This window comes from Eretmochelys imbricata, chromosome 6, assembly GCF_965152235.1.
Source record: "Eretmochelys imbricata isolate rEreImb1 chromosome 6, rEreImb1.hap1, whole genome shotgun sequence".
NCBI classification, from domain to species: Eukaryota; Metazoa; Chordata; order Testudines; family Cheloniidae; genus Eretmochelys; species Eretmochelys imbricata.
The window spans coordinates 71488493-71508214 of record NC_135577.1 but is presented as its reverse complement, the minus strand read 5'-3'; the positions used below and the strand labels follow the sequence as shown (position 1 = coordinate 71508214).

Below are 19722 nucleotides of genomic sequence, written 5' to 3'. Positions count from 1 at the left end.
AAAGGGTTTTTTTTTCTGTATGCTATGAACAGCATTAAGGATTTGTTTTTCATTATATGAACTGTTAACTAGTTAAGCGTGTGATACTTAGTACAGTACAGGCTAATTTATACTACATTGAAAGTATCCAGAGTAACGACGGTACTCTGTGGTGTTAGGGAAGGTAAGAGTTAAAGCTGTTTAGAGCAGTGGTTCTCAAAGCTGATCCGCCGCTTGTTCAGTGAAAGCCCCTAGCACGCTGGACCGGTTTGTTTACCTGCCGCCTCCGCATGTTTGGCCGATCGCGGCTCCCACTGGCCGCGGTTTGCCGCTCCAGGCCAATGGTGGCTGCGGGAAGCTGCGAGGGCCAAGGGACTTGCTGGCAGCCCTTCCCGCAGCCCCCGTTGCCCTGCGGCTTTCCCTGAACAAGGGGTGAACTGGCTTTGAGAACCACTGGTTTAGAGTACCTTAACTATATCATTGATACATCTCAACATCTGTTGTTTGGGGTTTTAAACACTACCTTCACGTTCATGGCTTTCCAATATCAATGGTATTTAATGGAACCCCCCTAGATTATATATACTGATTTACAATCTTAACTATAATTTACTGAAGATTTTTGTCTTGATTACAAAAGTAATTATTCTTAATAACAACCGTTAGTCCTTATCTAAACATATGTACAGCTAAGAAAATGTCTTGCCAACTGCAGAGCCTCATGCAGAATCAGGGACGAAGTATGTAATCTGTGCTTTAAGAAAAGAAGGTTATATTCTATTCTCCAGGGGCAAATCTTGAATTCTATAATATTTCTTATATGGTACCTATCACCATGGTATGGTATCTGAGCACTTCGCTCCGTCAAAACTCTCTGAAGTCAATGGGAAATTTGCTCAAGTACAACCTAAGTAAAAACGTCAGGTTGTACTCTCATATGTACAGCTAGCTGACTGTTTCGATGTTTGTGTGGTCATGAAGCTGCAGTGCTCTATATCTTAACTTATTAAAAGGTGATTTTATAAACCCACTCTCATGATTGAACCCATTCAGTTATAATATAAAAACAACTGGATACATTCTGTCCTCATTTCGGGCCTGATCCTGCACCAGTGAAAAGAAAAGGAGTACTAGTGGCACCTTAGAGACTAACCAATTTATTTGAGCATAAGCTTTCGTGAGCTACAGCTCACTTCTCACGAAAGCTTATGCTCAAATAAATTGGTTAATCTCTATGGTGCCACTAATACTCCTTTTCTTTTTGCGAATACACGGCTGCTACTCTGAAACCTGCACCAGTGAAGTCAGTGGGAGTTAGATCGCTGACTTTCAGTGGAAGCAGGATCGAGCTCTTGAGCCCTAATCCTGAAACAAGCTCTGCATCATGACACTTGCACCTCTAAGGAGCCCTACTGACGTCAGTGGGGCTTTGTCCAAGGTGTCGGTGCTTACTTTGCTATCTAGTCAATTTCAAGCCTCAGTTCAAAGTATTTTTGCGTATTACACACACACCTTTGTAGTCGTGTCCCCCCTCCCTCCCAGTTTGGAGACTTCACAGTCACAGTTTCCCGTGTTTTAAATATTTTCTCTCCCCAGTTGCGCTATGAAAGCCCCACCCAGACAGGGGGGCAATCGGCCTGACTCTCCGGGACGGCAGCGAACGTGTCTGCGCTCAGAGCGCTGCCAGATGCCCTGAGACACCAGCCCGCACTGGAAAACGGAGAAGAACATACTTCTCCGCAATCCCTGTCGGCCCCAGTCACCCGGGAGCCACGAGTTGCAGCGCATGGGCGGCCCGGGGCGCCGAGGGGCCGTGGCGGCAGGCGCGAGGCTGCGGTGACAGACACCCCCGCCCCACGGGTGACTCCGCGTCCCAGCAGCCCCCCCACAGGCACGTGCACCCGGCCCAGGCCCCGCCCCCTCTGCCAGTGGCTGCGGAGGCCCCGCCCCGGAGGGCGGGGCGGCGCGGGGCGCATGCTCGGTGCCCTTTGTGTCCAGGGCGGTCGGGCGGCGCGGGGGAGGCCGAGCCGCTCTCAGTGCCGCACCGTCCGCGGGCCCCTCAGCGCGGCGGAGCCGGCCCCGCCATGGTGAAGAAGCGGAAAGGCCGGGTCCTCATCGACTCCGACACCGAGGACAGCGGCAGCGAGGAGAACCTGGACCAGGTACGCAGCTGAGCGGGAGGCAGGGCCGGGGCCTGGGCTCGGGCTCGCTGCTCGGAGCACACGGCTGGGCGCCACTGTCCCCCCGCCGGGGCCGGCCGGAGCTCGCTCCGCCCTGCTGGGGGAGGCCTTGGACCCCCCTCCCGTTGCCGGGATGGGGTCCCGATTGGGCTCCGGGGCCGCGGGAGAGACCCCCGGGCATAGCGCATGTGGGGGGAGGGAGGCAGCGGGTGCTGGTAGAGAGTAGCCCGGCACTTGGGGGTGGCATGGGGTGAAATTGGCGTGGGGTGGTGGGGCCCCCTGCGGGAGGCGGGGGGTGACAACAGAAGCTCTAGAGCCCTGGATACAGGTGTTAATTATGGTACACCCCCCTGGGGATATAAGAATCCATGGAAACCTTGGCATCAATTTGGACTAGAATGTGGGGCAGAGGGTAAATGTCTGTGCTGTAGAATGGTGGCTACTTTCATCCAGGCCTTGGAAAGAGCTCTTTCATAGCTAATCTTACTTGCTAGGAAAAGGTGTTAGCTTGTTCTGTTTTAAAGATGAAGGTCTGAGGGTCAGGTAGGCTGCTAAAAGTTGAGGGAATTTGGTGTTCTAAAATGCTTTCATCCCCTGGACTTAGTTCCTGGTGCTGGCTCCATGGGAAAAGTGTCACTCAGTTGCTGATGCTTGTCAGATTGAAGGTTCAGGTGGCCTATGCCTATAGGTACACCAAAAACTGCAGGAATAAGTGGAATATACTTAAAAGAACAGTTAGTTTTCTCATGGTATTTCAGATGCTAGGAGACCAATTAGGGGAAGATAAATATAATCAGGTCCCCTCTCTCTCCAGACCCTCTAGCACCGTATGTCCGTAGAGGGTCAAGATGGGCTACTGTGGGAATTATTAATACACATTCATTAGTTTCCACTGAGCCGCAGTGGCTGAACCTGGGGAGCTCAATTGGTGGGACATTACTTGAGGTTAGGAGCCCAGAAATAGTAATGAGGTAGAGTGTCTGCACATCTCAAGAGGAATCCAAAAGAAAAATACTATATCTGGCATTAATTGAAGTGCATGAGAGCTTCAAAAAGGGCATGGAAGTTAGACTCCACTTCTTTTGCCCTGTGGAGTGGACTTTGTTCAAAAGACATCCCATCTTTTTAATTTTCCTGTAATCTTAACAGTCACTGGTGATGTGATATATTTCTGTACAGTATATATTATAACTCACATAAGGAGGTTCATCCAGTTGGGTATCTTGGTTAAATATTCTTAAGCATACATATATCTGAAGCGGATGCAGGTACTGGTCCATTAACTGGTAACTTCATAGGAGAAGCTTTTGTTGTGTTGGGAAATAAAACAAATTTAAACAAAGTTTTGTTGTTTGGCATTTTGATAGAAAGATGAAGAATGAACATCGCCTGGAGACTGAATTTGTCTATGACCCAGAGAGGTGGCTCCTTCAGGAAAGGTTGAGAAATAGTAGTGGAGCAGTGATAGGAAAACTTGCACAGATGCTATGGTTTTATCTCTGTTCTTTGCATGAATAATGAACTTCAGTCTCTAGGGCTTTCAGCTCTTCACCATCACTAAATTCATACTAATTTCACAGTGTTAAACAGCCTGAGAATGACCACAAGCCAGGGCTAGAGCAGGCTGGCATTGGCCAGAGAAGAGGAACATTGTGCGTGAGGGGAGCTTGTGGGTCCCCTCCCCCATACACTATAAACATGTGTTCACAGTTGTGGGTGAAGTAGTCGATGGCTCCATCAAAGCTACCCATCTACTCCTACTGTTCCACAGAGGCCTTTGAGACAGCCGTATTAGCTGCTCACATGTATTGGACTTCAGGCTCAGGTAGCAGAGATGCAGTTTTATCTTCTGTGGCTCCACTGGGAAAGCATATGCTAAATAGGGCCCTGACTGGTGCCTCCCCTCTAGCCTTGCAGCATATAGTCTTTTGGTAAATTGGAGAAGAAGGAACCCTTCAGAATAGTTACTCAGAAATGAAAAAAAAAATGGTCAAGAATAAAAGGACAATGGTGACAGTGTGAGGGGATACACGGGGAGGTGGGGTGAGGGATGCTATTCAGCCATTTCTGTGCAAGTGGTTAGGAGTTCCAACAAAAAAGGTCAGGAACCACTGCTTCAAAAAAATTACAATCTTATATAAACTTAATCTTCTGATGTTACATGCCTTTGTTTCAGAGAGAGGCTTGAAAAAACCACTTGCCAGTGGAAGCTTTCTTGGCAAGTGTGCTGACCTAAGCCATCAATTTCTGCAGAATTTACATGCATTTAAAAAATGAAGTTCCAAATCATATGGTTGTGAGGTAAACCTTCCATTTGTGGAAACTATTTGTAAACCACTTTAGTGTTATCTTCCCAAGACTGCAAAAGTTCCCATGTGGTGATGCTGCTACTGATAGCTTAAGTTCAGCAGCAGCAGCAGTAGTGAAGGATTTTAGAGAATCTGCTGTTCAGAACGTCGCAGGCAACATCTAAACTGTAGAGTCATGTCAATTTCATGTGGTTGCTTGTGTTCCTTGAAAGAGCTAGGAATGGAGCCAGGGAGTGGAGTTATTCATGGTGGGAGAGTCCAGAAATAAGGTAAGGTTAGAGAAGTTGTGACTCTTTACATCCTTACAGCAAACAGAAGACAAAAAGCTCCTCTTCCTTTTAACAGCTAGGGAGGGTTGACACTTCTGGTTTATCACAGTGGTTCTCAAAGCTGGTCCGCTGCTTGTTCAGGGAAAGCCCCTGGTGGGCCAGGCCAGTTTGTTTACCTGCCGCGTCCGCAGGTTCGGCTGATCGCGGCTCCCACTGGTCGCTGCTCCAGGCCAATGGGGGCTGCGGGAAGCGGCGCGGGCCGAGGGATGTGCTGGCTGCCCTTCCCGCAGCCCCCATTGGCCTGGAGTGGCAAACCACGGCCAGTGGGAGCTGCGATCGGCTGAACCTGCGGATGCGGCAGGTAAACAAACTGGCCCGGCGCACCAGAGGCGTTCCTTGAACAAGTGGCGGACCAGCTTTGAGAACCACTGGTTTATCAGACACAAACTAGCCAAGGCTGCTGCAGAACATAGAATCCCAGCACCCAGCTCCACCTAGCTGAGGTAGTAGGAGTTTATTTTATTGCCCCTGGACCTATTAGTGGAGCCCTTGATTCTTGACAGTTGATATTTACTTTTGGCTAATATTTACTCCTCTTGATAATGTATTTTTATTTTCATTCCCAGTTTTTGAAAGTGCTCATTAGAACTTTGTTGTGGGAGCATGACTCTGCTAATTTACAATCTTCCAGCCTGAGGCCTGCCATATGAATGTGTTTATACAAAGATTTAGTGTGTCATTTTATTGTAGTTATGGGATGTGAAGAGGGATTGAATGGACCAGTTAGGATTCTGAATCGTGTATGTCTTAATGTCTTTGCAACTTTAAAATAACTTACTTTCAAAGTATATAACTACTAACATACTTCAAAAAATGAGATTACATAGGAATTACCTGATTAGTTAGAGGCAGTTGGTCTTTGGGTCATGCAACAATGCACTTAAAGTGTCTGTAACGCACTTTGCCGTGTGGCATCACGCACCTTGCCATGTGGCATCACCAAAAGGTAATCTGTCTCTGAAAGTAATCAGTCTTGATGCTGTGTCTCTTTACAAAGTAAACAGTAATAATGATACCTAGCACTTATGGCTTGTCATCTTCAAAATTTTTTTCCAGAATTGATCTGTTTTTATTTTCATGTAATACAAATACAAACACAAACTTGATGATTGACGCTGACTGAGAGACCTACTGTTTTTGGAAAGTACTTGGATCCTATAGAGAGGGGTACAAATATAAAAGCATGGATTAGCAGGTCCAGTTATTTATCTTTAAAATAAGTGTAAACTATTTTTGTACTAGGAGCTACTGTCTTTGGCCAAACGGAAACGCAGCGACTCTGAGGAAAAAGAGCCACCTGTTAGCAAACCAACAGCTTCTTCGGACTCTGAGACCTCAGACAGTGATGATGAGGTAAGTTTGACATGGTATATCTGAGTTGCTACAGCTTTTGTCTTGAGAGTTCTGACATTATTAGCAGTGATAATATTTTTATTATACAGTATGCTCAGAACCATTGTGTATAGACACACATAAAGTGAGGCTGGCCTCTCTGAGAGGCTTAACTAAGCCTAGAGAAAATAGCTTCAGAAAGAACATTTTTCTTTCTCTTTCACTTGGAATTCAGCAAATGCAGAATTGTAGTTGTATGCTCGGTACACTGAATATCTTTAGAAAATTCAGCACTTGTTTAATGCTATGAAAAAATGGCTTAAATGTTTTTTGACCTGCGTGCTTAAAACTACTGCTTTCCTCATATGATATTGTCATAGGTGAGATCTGTGGAGGTGCTTGAGAGCCCTTCAGTTTGAGGGACTGCTTGTTTTAGAACTTGAGTATTCTTGGGAGTTGAGGGGCTTGGCATTAGAACTGCCCTTTGCATTGTTCCTCTCTAACTTCCTCCAGAAAACCTTGTCTGAAATAGCCCAGATTTGATGATCATCAGCATGCTACAGAGCACATCTTTTTACCAGAGCTTTTGAGGAAGTGGGATGCCTGGGGAGAGCAAGATATTTCTGATCTCTTTTGTTCTAAGGGTTTGCCTGACTATTTCTGTTATATGGTAAGGCCTGGCTGTTGGCTTTGGTTTTTTTTGTTTGGTCTTGGTGTGTAGGAATTCTAGAACTGGGGATTGGTGCCTCCTAATTTAATTTTTATTAAAAATTAAAATAAAAATGACCCAGTAAGACAGAAAAATTAACAAGCTGTTTGCGCAACTACATGAGTAAAAATATTCAGTTGCAATGTTGGGCTCAAGAGTCTGGAAATGTTACAGTTAGCTTTACAAACATCTTTCTGCAGGAAGTTTCTTCAGTTCTTCTGTTCTAAGTGGAGTGATGGTTCATTCCACCCTTTAAAAATGGTCACACCAGGAGCTGTGGAATTCTTCTTTCTATAATTGCAAGAAAGAACATTTTGACAATTTGAAAACCACTAGTGTAGACCAATGATAAACAGCCATTCTCCCAAATTTCTAGCACGTAGTAAAGTGTTCTTCCAATAAATATAAATGAGTAGGAAGAATGTGTTTGGCTATAGTTCTCCTGTTGAGACATTTATAGAAAACAAGGATTGAAACAAAACTGTGGTGTTAAGTCTTTAAAGAAGGAGATGATGCTGTGAAGCTTCATTCCAATGACTTTCTATTATATTTAGTACATCTTTGAGATCTACAGATGAAAAATGCTATATCAGAGCTAGGTGGTATTATTAACAAGTACATTATTTTATTTGATGACTGTTGGCTTTTAATCACTTATGCATTCTGATTTTCTGGCACACAGCTGATTTGTTCTAAATGTAGTGTACATCTTGGGGATGTGAAAAATTCAGTTCCTCGTCATTGACTGTCTTGTCACTTTGCGCAAGTATTTATATTCAGTTTTTTGACTCTGAATAAATACAAATAAAAAAAACCTGTCCATACATATTCTGAAGTTTAATTTAGGATTTGATTGCATCACGATTCAGTCATCAGACCTCCATATTCACTGTGCACAAAATATGAAAATAAATGGGTTTGTAAATTGCAGGAAAAATAAAACAAAGTGTTCAGTTTTCACCCACACTGAATTTTAAGATGAAGTACATATTTCTGCTCCATCATGTGCTATTCATGCACCTTGATCATTGCAGTAGATTTTTTTCCATAAGTGCAGGCTCTGACATAAAATATCTTGTACGCAACAGAGGGGAGTCGTCTTAGCAAGAAGGTAACCGTGGAAAATCTTCTTCATCTCTCCTCTTCTTTCATTATGGCTAAATTCTGCTGTGTTTGGTGCTCTTGGCATGGTGGGGTTTGCAAGAAGGGAGGGACAGGGCCATGACTGTTCTCCTTCAGTCAATTATCCAGTTGCTTATGTACTCCATCCCCAGATTTGTAAACTAGCCCAGTGTTTCTGCTGAGAGTAGGCAGTACGCTATTAGAAAAGGAGTACTTGTGGCACCTTAGAGACTAACAAATTTATTTGAGCATAAGCTAAGGTGCCAGAAGTACTCCTTTTCTTTTTGCGAATACAGACTAACACGGCTGCTACTCTGAAACCTGTCAGTACGCTATTGTCACCTCTCTATTCTTGCGGATCCTCTGGGGCTTCCTCTGCTTTGGTGACAAGTGTGCTTCTAAGTAAATGATCGGTAGCAGACATAATTATAACTATTCAGCAACTCATTGGCCTCTTAAGTGAAATGCAGCAGCACCTCTGCTATATCATATCTTGCGAGGTGGAAATGTGGGGAAGGAAGCTATCTATCTGTCATGTTCTACCTCATTCGCTCTCTGCTTTTTTCCCTGCTGAACAGCCATGTGGAAGCAGGGCAGAGTTTAATGTTAAAAGAAAAAAATTCATAAAGAAATTGCATGGTTGTTGCAAGTCTTTAACATCTGTGACACTAAGTGGAACACTTAGAGGGATGCTGAGAGCATGGAATACACCGATAAACACCTTGCTAGTCATCTGTCAAATCTCACTATCCCAAGATCTCACAAGATCATTGGTCGTTAGTATTCATAATAGCTGCTAGTGGGTTTTGAGACAAATATACTTTAGCTGTTTGATCAGTCTATAGTACTTGTATACATTTCAAAAACTCTGGAAGTGATGGAGCCTCCCCCATAAACTGTTGAGCAAAGGATATTTAAACATAGGAAGAGAATGTACTGCACAGCACTAAGTAACTGTCGATTGAGGAGAACTGTATGGAGAGGATGAAAGAGGGAACATAGAAATCAAGAGCTGGAAAAATAAAAAGTTGTTGACAGATCAGAGGATAAAGTCTATAACTGAGTATCAAGAGAGTTAATTCAGAAATCTGTGGTGTCCATGCATTCTAGGAATGGCAGGCTAACTGGATGAAAAAGGGTACTTGCTGAAGGAGAACAAAGTCAAATTTGATTTATGTGACCACTGATTGCAGGCAGGGAGGATGGGAGTTGATATGTGCCAAAAGGAATAACAGGTGCAGTCTGAGGTATGTATGAGACTACGTTCAGGTCTGACACGGTCTCCTAATAATACTTAATTAGTAGGGCTGTCAAGCGATTAAAAAAATTAATTGTGATTAATCGCGCGATTAAACAATAATGGAATACAATTTAAATATTTTTGGATGTTTTCTACGTTTTCAAATATATTGATTTCAATTACAACACAGAATACAAAGTATATAGTGCTCACTTTTTATATTTTTTATTACAAATATTTGCACTGTAAACAATAGAAATACTATTTTTCAATTCACGTCATACAAGTACTATAGTGCAATCTCTTTATCATCAAAGTTGATCTTACAAATATAGAATTATATACAAAAAATAACTGCATTGAAAAACAAAACAGTGTAAAACTTCACAGCCTACAGGTCCACTCAGTCCTTCTTCAGCCAATCGCTCGAACAAACAAACTTGGTTACAATTTGCAGGAGATAATGCTGCCCGCTTCTTGTTTACAATGTCACTTGAAAGTGAGAACAGGTGTTTGCATGGCACTGTTGTAGCCGGTATCGCAAGATATTTATGTGCCAGAATTGCTAAAGATTCATATGTCCCTTCATCTTCAACCACCATTCCATAGGACATGCGTCCATTCTGATGATGGGTTCTGCTCAATAACGATCCAAAGCAGAGTGGACCGACGCATGTTCATTTTCATCATCTGAGTCAGATGCCACCAGCAGAAGGTTGATTTCCCTTTTTGTTGGTCTAGTTCTGTAATTTCTGTATCTGAATGTTGCTCTTTTAAGACTTCTGAAAGCATGCTCCACACCTCGTCCCTCTCCGATTTTGGAAGGTACTTCTGATTCTTAAACCTTGTGTCGAGTGCTGTAGCTATTTTTAGAAATCTCACATTGATATCATCTTTGCGTTTTGTCAAATCTGCTGCGAAAGTGTTCTTAAAACAAACTTGTGCTGGGTCATCATCCGAGACTGCTATAATATGAAATATATGGCAGAATGCGGGTAAAACAGAGCTGAAGATATACAGTCCTCCCACAAGGAGTTCAGTCACAAATTTAATTAACACAATATTTTTTAACGGGCAACATCAGCATGGAAGCATATCCTCTGGAATGGTGGCCAAAGCATGAAGGGGCATATGAATGTTGGGCATATCTGGTACGTAAATAAATACCTTGCAATGCTGGCTACAGAAACACCATGTGAACGCCTATTCTCACTTTCAGATGACATTGTAAATAAGAAGCAGACAGCAGCATCTCCTGTAAATGTAAAAACCTTGTTTGTCTTAGCGATTGGCTGAACAAGAAGTAGGACTGAGTGGACTTGTAGGCTCTAAAGTTTTACATTATTTTGTTTTTGAGAGCAGTTTTGTAACACAAACATAGGGTTTTTTTTCCTAAGTTGCACTTTCATGATAAAGAGATTGCGCTACAGTACATGTATAAGGTGAATTGAAAAACACTATATTTTGTTTTTTTTTTCATTTTTACAGTGCAGGTATTTGTAATAAAAATAATATAAGGTGAGCCCTGTATACTTTTGTATTCTGTGTTGTAATAGAAATCAATATATTTGAAAATGTAAAAAAAATCCAAAAATATTTAATAAATTTCAATTGGTATTCTATGGTTTAACAGTGCAATTGATCACAATTAATTTTTGAGTTAATTGCATGAGTTACCTGTGATTGACAGCCCTATTAATTAGGCAGAAGTTTTGTATCCCCTCTCTTTTTAAAATAGCCTGGGGGAATGGTCTTGAGTGCAAGATCTCATTCATGCAAAAGGATATCTGTTGTTATACCACAAGGAGTTTCTGTTTAATGGACTGGTTGCTTAAATAACGTCAGTGGACCCTGACTGGGGTGGTCATGGGGATGAGGTTAATGTAATGGCATGGTGTCAAGATACAAAAATTTTAAAACTCTTACCCCTTTCGGAGATAAAGGAACCTTCTTTCATATCAAGTGGGAATTCTCAAAAGCACAAGACTACTGGCAGTTAATGATGGACCAGAGCACATGAACACAGTATATGTTTACTGAATGATCGTTGACCCTTCTTGTTGGTTGGTCAGCTGTGACTGGGTGATGAGTGGTTAGGGATGATGAAGAAACCTAATATAAAAATATACTGTATAATAGAAGGTAAAAGGAATTTGTGCAACTACAAGGACACAATGTTAATCTTTTTGCACCATGTCCTAGGTGCCCTCCATACACATTTACAGACTTTAAGGTCAGAAGGGACCATCATGATCCTCTAGTCTGACCTCCTGCATATTGCAGGCCACAGAACCTCATCGACCCACCCCCTTACAAGAAGGTACAATCCTGCCCCAGGAAGCTTATAATTTAAGCATATTAACAAGCAGAGAAGGATGTTAAGAGAATGCTGAAGTTGAGCCTTTTAAGTATAGAAGTCAAACTAAATTTATAGTTCCTGTTGCAGCGGTTACTGTGTCTCTTATGTATGTGGAAATATTTTGTATTACTGCATATGGTGTTTCATGCATTAATCTTGGGGCAAGAAAAGCTGCAATTACTTGCACATCTGATACTTGTCTGTTCTGTGTATTCCTGGTGGGGTTGAGGGTGAGGACTTTTTTGCAGGATTCTGTTTCTCTACCTCTTTCCCTTAGTGGAATCTAAAATATGCTTCTTGAATAAACTTGATTTGGAAACAAATCAATCGCTTTTGCCTGTTTAATAGTGGGAGACTAAAGCTAAAACACTGAATAAGCAATGTCCAGCTATATCGGTAAACTTGTTTTTCTGAGTAAAAGCCCTCACGGCTCAGATTTGCTTTTAAATATTACAAAACTCTGATTTTAGAGTTTGGGGACCTTCCTGTGACTTAAAACTGTTTTGTCCTATCAATATGAGCCATCTGTTAAGCAGCTGGTAAAAATCTGGGTGATTTTCATGTGACTGATTGTTAAGTCTGATGGGATGAATGCACGGCTTGCCATTTGCCTCAGTTTTCTTGTAGCACTGATTTGTCTTCCAGCTGTCTGTATATTGGGATGCGTCTCAAAACTGTATTTCTTATACTGTGGTGTGGTACTGATTATTTTAGAGGATAGTGAGTGGGGTCTTCCAGTGTCTTGTCTCATGTTTCTGTCCTTTCCTTTTACTTTTCAGTGGACTGTTGGAGGTTCTAAAAACAAAAAGAAGGGAAAAGCTGGCAAAGTAGAGAAGAAGGGAGCTATGAAGAAACAGATGAACAAAGCTGCCTCCTCAGGCAGCTCAGACAAAGACAGCTCGGCTGAGAGTTCAGCACCTGAAGAGGGTAAGAAAACACTCCTTGTGCACTAGGTGCCAGTGCTACTCAGAATGAAGCTACTTCATTATATGTGCTATTCAGTATGTCAGTGATACCCCAAATCATCTTCAGAATACTTGTGTTACCCTCCTAGTAATCTGGATGATCTTGTCAAATAATTTTTAGACTTGCGGTGACTCGGAGCTGACCTCAAACTGCATGTAGTTGACTACAGTATTGCTGAAAGCACCTATTAAAAATACTAAATAGTACTTTAACAGAAAAATGTTAAACCTATCTCAATCTGTGTTAGAAATTAAAGATGGGAAGGGTAGAGTTTTTAGGCCCTCTAGTTTGTTCCTCCCCTTTAGGGCCCATGATCTTTTATTCCCATGGATGTTCCTCCTCATTTCCTGCCCACACTCCCATAAACTTTTCCTTTGGCTGTTATTGCAGGTACTGTGCTGTATGGGGAATACTTAATTATGTATTCCTATAAGACTGCTCATTATCCTATACACTGTATCAAAATTCTATACTATGTGTTGCTGAAATTGTAGAAGAAAAATCAAGTGTAACTTTGTTTATAGTAACAATGTCAGGCAGGTACCTGGGAATGGAAAAGATCTAGGAAGATGTTAGACCCATTGTTTATCTATTCCATTATTCTGTCTTGAACAATGGCTGGTAACAGATATTTCAGAGGAAGGTGCTGTAATCCATGTTAATGCAAAGAAAAACTTTCAATGACAGTTCTTGTTGCATCCAGGCACATCTTTTGTATCCAGACACATCCCACATCTCTAATTAAAATAAATTAAGGGAAAACTCGCCCATATTCTACGCCACTTTCATAATGCCAACCGTGGTGGTGATAACATTCTGACAAGTTTAAGGGTTGTTACTTCCATTTCCAACTAATACTGAAAAACAATATGTTCCCCAGCTTTATCAGACTCACTCTAACTGAAAAACTTAACAGTGACCACAGCAATGTTAAGGCAGAATAATTTCCTAAGTGAATGAAACTGTGTGACAGTTAGATATGCCAATCTGTTGATATAAAAGCATATGAGTTTATTTAAGGATTTGTGCTAGATTGCAAGTTTGAAGTTGGGGGATGTAGGGGCCTATGAAATCTCCATTAATGAGAACTCAGACGGAATCCTGGAATCAAAATAATACAGAATCCAGGCTCTCCCCGGCATTAGGACCGCAGTGGCAGGCGGGCAGTGCAGGCTACACAGCTGAGCTATCTGCAGCCCCGGAGGTAAGAGACCAGTGGATGCTGGGACAGGGGCGCAGGGGCTAGGGTGTGGGGAGGGACATGCAGGGCGCTAGGGCCACCCATGAGTGCAAGGGCTAGGGAAGAAGGGCCAGCATCTGGGATTTAAATGAAGCTTTTGAGAACTCAGTTCCTTGCTGTGTTAGTTTCACAGGAGTTGCAGCTCTCAGGAAAACTCCAGCCATGCAACAAAACATTGATCAGTACAGCAAGCTACCACCTCTCACCCACCCCTCACCAGAACTGTATAAACAATGGCTGGTATTTCTGTGCAGCACTCAGAATGAACCTGTCCCAGATGCACTGTGTCTTTGCACTTACTGGAAGGTTATGAAGGGACGAGCGCCTAAAATAGCAGAGATTGTCCTACCCTTATGTCTTTTTCTCTGTCAGCTCTGTAGACACAGAAAGAAGCTTTAGTAAATATAAAAATCTACTTACAGCCAAGAGGGAATCACTTTCTGAAGAAAACATTACGAGGCTAACCATGTTGTATCACAGTGGAGATGTCTGCCAGAGATGGCAAAAATGACATTTAAGTTTGTCAATTTGTAATGCGACTCGGCAATAAACTGATATGATAGTTCAAAATTATTTAATCGCATTCAAAATGAATTTAAGCATTCCTTCAGAATATAAGAAGTTTGAAAGTACTGAGTTTAATTTAAAATGGCAACTGCTCCAAGGATGAAATATTTATGCTTTGTGCATTTTTAAAATTTTTTAATTATTCAAATATGAATTCAGTTGAATTGACACTGTAAGAGCTCTTACTTCTGTGGGCTTGTGTTACTGTTCAGCAGTGTCAGTTTGGTCACATTACTGAGCACAACTTTAAAAAGTGATTTAAAATGTGTTACTGTATATCTGCAGGATGTTTTGTTCAAATGGTAGGACTGTTTTTGTAAAATCAATTTTTCCCATTGCAGTCCATATCTGAACATTTTTATGTATTTACGGTAAGGTGACTTAATTGTCAATGTATCAAACAATTTTGATTTAAAAAACCCCATAAAGATGGATTTTTTTTAAATGGGGGGGAAAAAACAATCAGAAAATAATAAATCTGAAAATCCACAAAAATGAAATGGGTTTCATAGGGCCCTATGGTTTCATAGGGCCCTTTTTAGTATCTGTTGGGAATGGGGTCAGGAATCCAAGATTCTATCCGTGACTCTGGGAGGGCAATATGGTGTATTGGTTAAAATAACAATGTGGAACAATCAATCTGTGGTGCAGTATGGCTGGGTAATATTTGGGTGGTCATATCAGAGGCCTGGGCTCTGTTCTCAGCAGTGCCTGAAGCTAATTTGTTTGTAAAGTGTTGGTGGGGAGGTACTGGCAGTTTTAATTGCCTTCTTGGGTTGCCTAGCAATAAGGGTGGTGAAGGGTATGGAACTATAAACTACCATTAGTTGAGTTGAGAGATGAACTTAAGGTCCCCTCAAGGAACTATCCATTAGGGTAGTCTGTCTCAGCTCTAGCCTGTGTTGTAGCTTAGCAATGTTGTCCCCTGAAGTCCTATGCAGACAACATTCTGTTGTTTCAACAACTATGGGAATGGTGATGTCAACAGTGCTTAAGCTGTCAGCTTCATGTTGGTGTATTAAAACTAACTTGTTGGAAACTTAATGCCACTTATAAGTAGGTTCTGTGTCCTACTTAGCAGATGTAAAGTAATATATGGGGCAAAAATCAGATCACAGGACTTTAACGTTCTTGTCAAAAGCGATTGAAAAATTCAAAACTGGTAGTCACTTTTGACATCTTATTATTCAGGGTGTGTCAACCTGATCTACATCAAAACAATGAAAAATTCACATACTCTGTCACTCAATATTTTTGTTACTTCTACATTTCAGGAAAAATACATTTTTAACAGTCCTGTCAAAATGAAAACTTCATTGCATCTTTAAGTGGACATTATGGTGGAACAGCAGTGACACCATAATCTCTTGGAAATTCTGTAAAATCCTTGGACTCCATGATACTTTGAAGATTGTTTTCACACAAAATGCACTACTGAGTATTCCATTTTGAGTTTTTAAATGTATTGTCTTTCAATTTAATTGTCTTTATTCTGATTCCTTATTCCATACTATTGTTACTAGCATAGTGGAGAACTAATACAGATGCCATATTCCACATCCCTTGTTGGTAGGGCCAAGCTGGAGTACTTAGTTTTACTGCAGCATAACATAACTGTCCCATGGTTTCATTTCAGGTGAAGTGTCTGATTCTGAGAGCAACAGCTCCTCCTCCAGCTCAGATTCAGATTCATCATCTGAAGATGAGGAGTTCCATGATGGCTATGGGGAGGACCTGATGGGAGATGAAGAGGACAGAGCTCGGCTGGAACAGATGACAGAGAAGGAGAGGGAACAGGAGCTGTTTAACCGGATAGAGAAGAGGGAAGTGCTGAAGAGAAGGTAAGTTTATGAATTAAGAACATAAGAATGGCCATAATGGGTCAGACCACTTGTCCATCTAACCCAGTATCGCATCTTCTGACAGTGGCCTGTGCTAGATGCTTCAAAGGGAATGAACAGAACAGGGCAGCTATCAAATGATACATCCCCTGTCATTCATTCGCAGCTTCTGGCATTTGGAGGTTTAGAGACCCCGAGAGCATAGGGTTGTGTCCTGGCCCTTTTGGCTAATAGCCATTGATGGACTTATCCTCCATGAACTTCTTTAGTTCTTTTTTAAACCCATGTATACTTTTTCCCTTCAGAACATCGTCTGGCAATGAGTTCTACAGGTTGACTGTTGTGTGAAGAAGTGTTTGCTTTGGTTTGTTTTAAACCTGCTGCCTTTTAATTTCATTGGGTGACCCCTGGTTCTAGTATTATGTGAAGGGGTAAATAACACTTCCCTATTCACTTGTTCTACACCATTCATGCTTTTATAGACCTCTGTTATATCCCTGCTTAGTTGTCTCTTTGCTAAGATGAACAGACCCAGTCTTTTTAATCTCTCTTCGTATGGAAGCTGTTCCATACCCTTAATCATCTTTGTTGCCCTTCTCTGTGTCTTTTCCAATTCTAATATCTTTTTTTTTTTTTTTTGGGATGGGGCGACCAGAACTGCATGTAGTAGTCAAGGCTTGGGCGTACCATACATTTATCTAGTGGCCTTATATTTTCTATCTTTTCTATCCATTTCCTAATGGTTCCTAACATTCTGTTAGCTTTTTTGACTACTACTGCTACTCAGCAGATGTTTTTCTGAGAACTATCTGTGATGACTCCAGTATCTCTTTCTTGAGTGGTAACAGCTAATTTAGACCTCATAATTTCTTATGTATAGTTGGGATTATGTTTTACAACATGCACTATTTTCCTTTTATCAGCATTGAATTTCATCTGCCATTTTGTTGCCCAGTCATCCAGTTCTGTGAGATCCCTTTGTAACTCTTAGTTAAATCCAAAGCTGACTGCAATCTCGAGTAATTTTGTATCATCTTCAAACTTTGCCACCTTTTTCCAGATCATTTATTATGAATATGTTGAACAGCACTGGTCCCAGTACAGATCCTTGAGGGACCCTGCTATTTACCTCTCTCCACTGTGAAAACTGAGCATGCATTCCTACCCTTTGTTTCCTGTCTTCTAACCAGCTACTGACTCATGAGAAGACCATGTGACATTACTCAGGGTACAATCTGGACTGCTGAACAGCTGTGTCCTCTCAATTCTCCAACCTTAGGTGCATTTTACACTGCTTTGCTGTGAGAGCAACCACTCTTGGCCTGCTCACACACGGCCTCTAGCATGTAAATTACTGCCAGCTGAGTTATGAGAGTGCTCTAGCCATTCACTCCTGAATTATATTGCATAGTGACACCAGCAAATTTCCAGTCCCAGGTTTGTCCCCAGAATGTACGTCTTATACTACCCAGTTCTTTCCTTCTGGACAATACAAGCTTATAGATAACATCATTTTCTATTAATAAAATGACAGACTATCTCAAATAAAGTTGCCCAAACACTTTAATCCAAATGTACACTGGTTTAGATACAACAATAAAACAAGTTTATTAACTACAGAAAGATGGATTTTAAGTGATTGCATGTAATAAGGTATAAAAGTCAGAAATGGTTACAAAGAAATAAAAGGTAAAATGCAAATTAATACTTAAAAGCTAAGTGAATTTAAAGCAAAAAGGTTTCTCTCACCACATGCTTATAGCAGCCTGGCTGGATTCTTTTCAGCCAGGAGTCCCCCCCAGTTCAGTGATGCTTCCTTTGTCTTTCAAGTGTTTGTTGATGCTGTGAGTTAGAGATGAGGGGAGAAAAATAATCTGGAGAGTGTTCCCCTTTCTTATAGCATTCCCCTTCTTTGAGAATCATCTCCAACTGGGATTCAGGCGACAGCAAGTCTGTTTGCATGGGAACTTCCAGCTGTTCCACTGTCAGGATATAAATTTCTTGCTCACACCCCTTTTTCCTGCTAAAGAATGGCCACTTAACCAGGTGATGGTTCATTTGATTTTTGTTTATACCTAGCTGAGGCATCAGTTTGGTTTTTGTCTTCAAGGAACTGTTTGTGCCTGCTTTTCTAAACTTGGAATATGTTTCACTAACGTTATACAGTAGACTCTTATAATTTTACATACAGTGTTGCCACACACATTTTACCAGGACAATAATGATGAGCACATCATGAGTTTTCAAATGATACCTCACAAGGCATAATTTGTACAAAATTTCTCAGTCTTGTAAAAAGGGTGAATCTAAACGTACAGACTGTCACAGGCCTTCCCTCTTATTCCATGATCCCTTACTTTGCTTAAGAGCCTTTGGTGTGGGACTTAGTCAAAACCTTTCTGAAAGTCCAAGTACACTATATCAACTGGATGGTTTTCCACGTGCTTGTTGACACCATCAAATAATTCTAATAGATTGATGAGGTATGATTTTCCCTTTACAAATGCTGTGTGTTGACTCTTCCCCAACATATCGCATTCATCTCTGTGTCTGATAATTCTGTTGTTCACTATAGTTTCAGTTAATTTGCCTTGTGTGTAAATTATTGCAACATTGGTTTTGTTTTGTTTTTTCCTGGTGTGGGCAAATGCAATCTTTCCCTGTTCATAGTGCTGCAAAGATCCTTCTCTTAGTCCATTGCTTTGACCATGTCACAGCCTCTTCATATTCCTCATCTGGCTCCTCATTCTCTATCACATCAGACATAAAATGCATGTTTTCACCTTTGTGGTCCCTCATGATCAGTCCCCAACCTACTTCTCTCATTTGCTATGGAGAGATGAAGTCCTGCCTCCTACTGGCCTGTGACGATCTTTCAAACAGGCACTTTCGTGTGTAATCCCATGCTGTCCCTGTAGTTGGGAGGGGCTCCCTGTAAACATTCACAAAGCCACTTTGTTGTTCTCCTTTGAATCCCTCCTTGAAATTCTCCTTTGCCATGGTGCCTACAATATATTGACAGTGGGTACGCCGTTAGTGTGCTGAGACCACTGTTGATCATTCTGTCCAAGATTCTCTCATTGTTTCCTTGTCTTCCCCAGTCTATTCACCTGTCTCATATTTAGCTTATAAGTTTTTTGGGACAGGGTCTGTCTGTTTTGTTTGTACAGTACCTAGCACAATTGAGTCCTGGCCCATGACTGGGACTCCTAGGTGCTACAGTAATACAAATAACTAATAATCTGTACAGAAACTGGTGTGTTACAATATTGATATTAAATTGAAAGAACAATTGACGCACCATCAAGGTTACACAGGTAAAATCACAAATCCTACAGCCACATTAACTCATTGTTGCGCATCCTGTGTGTTGTATGGTGTGTAAAACGTATACAGAAATAGGAATAGAAACTACAGCTGGAAGTATTGCTGGAAGTCTTAAATCTTACTGGGTTTGTCATTTGCAGTGTGTTACTTTGAGATTGCATTAGCATAGCTTTTATATTTAACTTATTTTTAAACCAAAAAAATGAAGGAGGGAAGGAAAAA

The 19722-nt window shown here is 41.5% G+C and overlaps 1 protein-coding gene across 1 annotated transcript in view; it reads left to right on the top strand.

The window, feature by feature from the left end:
- Positions 1–1958: 1958 nt before the first annotated feature.
- The window catches only part of RTF1 (RTF1 homolog, Paf1/RNA polymerase II complex component), a 55511-nt gene continuing 37747 nt past the window's right edge, over positions 1959–19722 (top strand). Inside the window, exons 1-4 of the mRNA XM_077818857.1 lie at positions 1959–2141; positions 6040–6150; positions 12339–12486; positions 15969–16173. Coding sequence (XP_077674983.1) covers positions 2064–2141; positions 6040–6150; positions 12339–12486; positions 15969–16173 — 542 coding nt within the window. The 5' untranslated portion in view covers positions 1959–2063. The remainder of the gene's footprint in view (positions 2142–6039; positions 6151–12338; positions 12487–15968; positions 16174–19722) is intronic.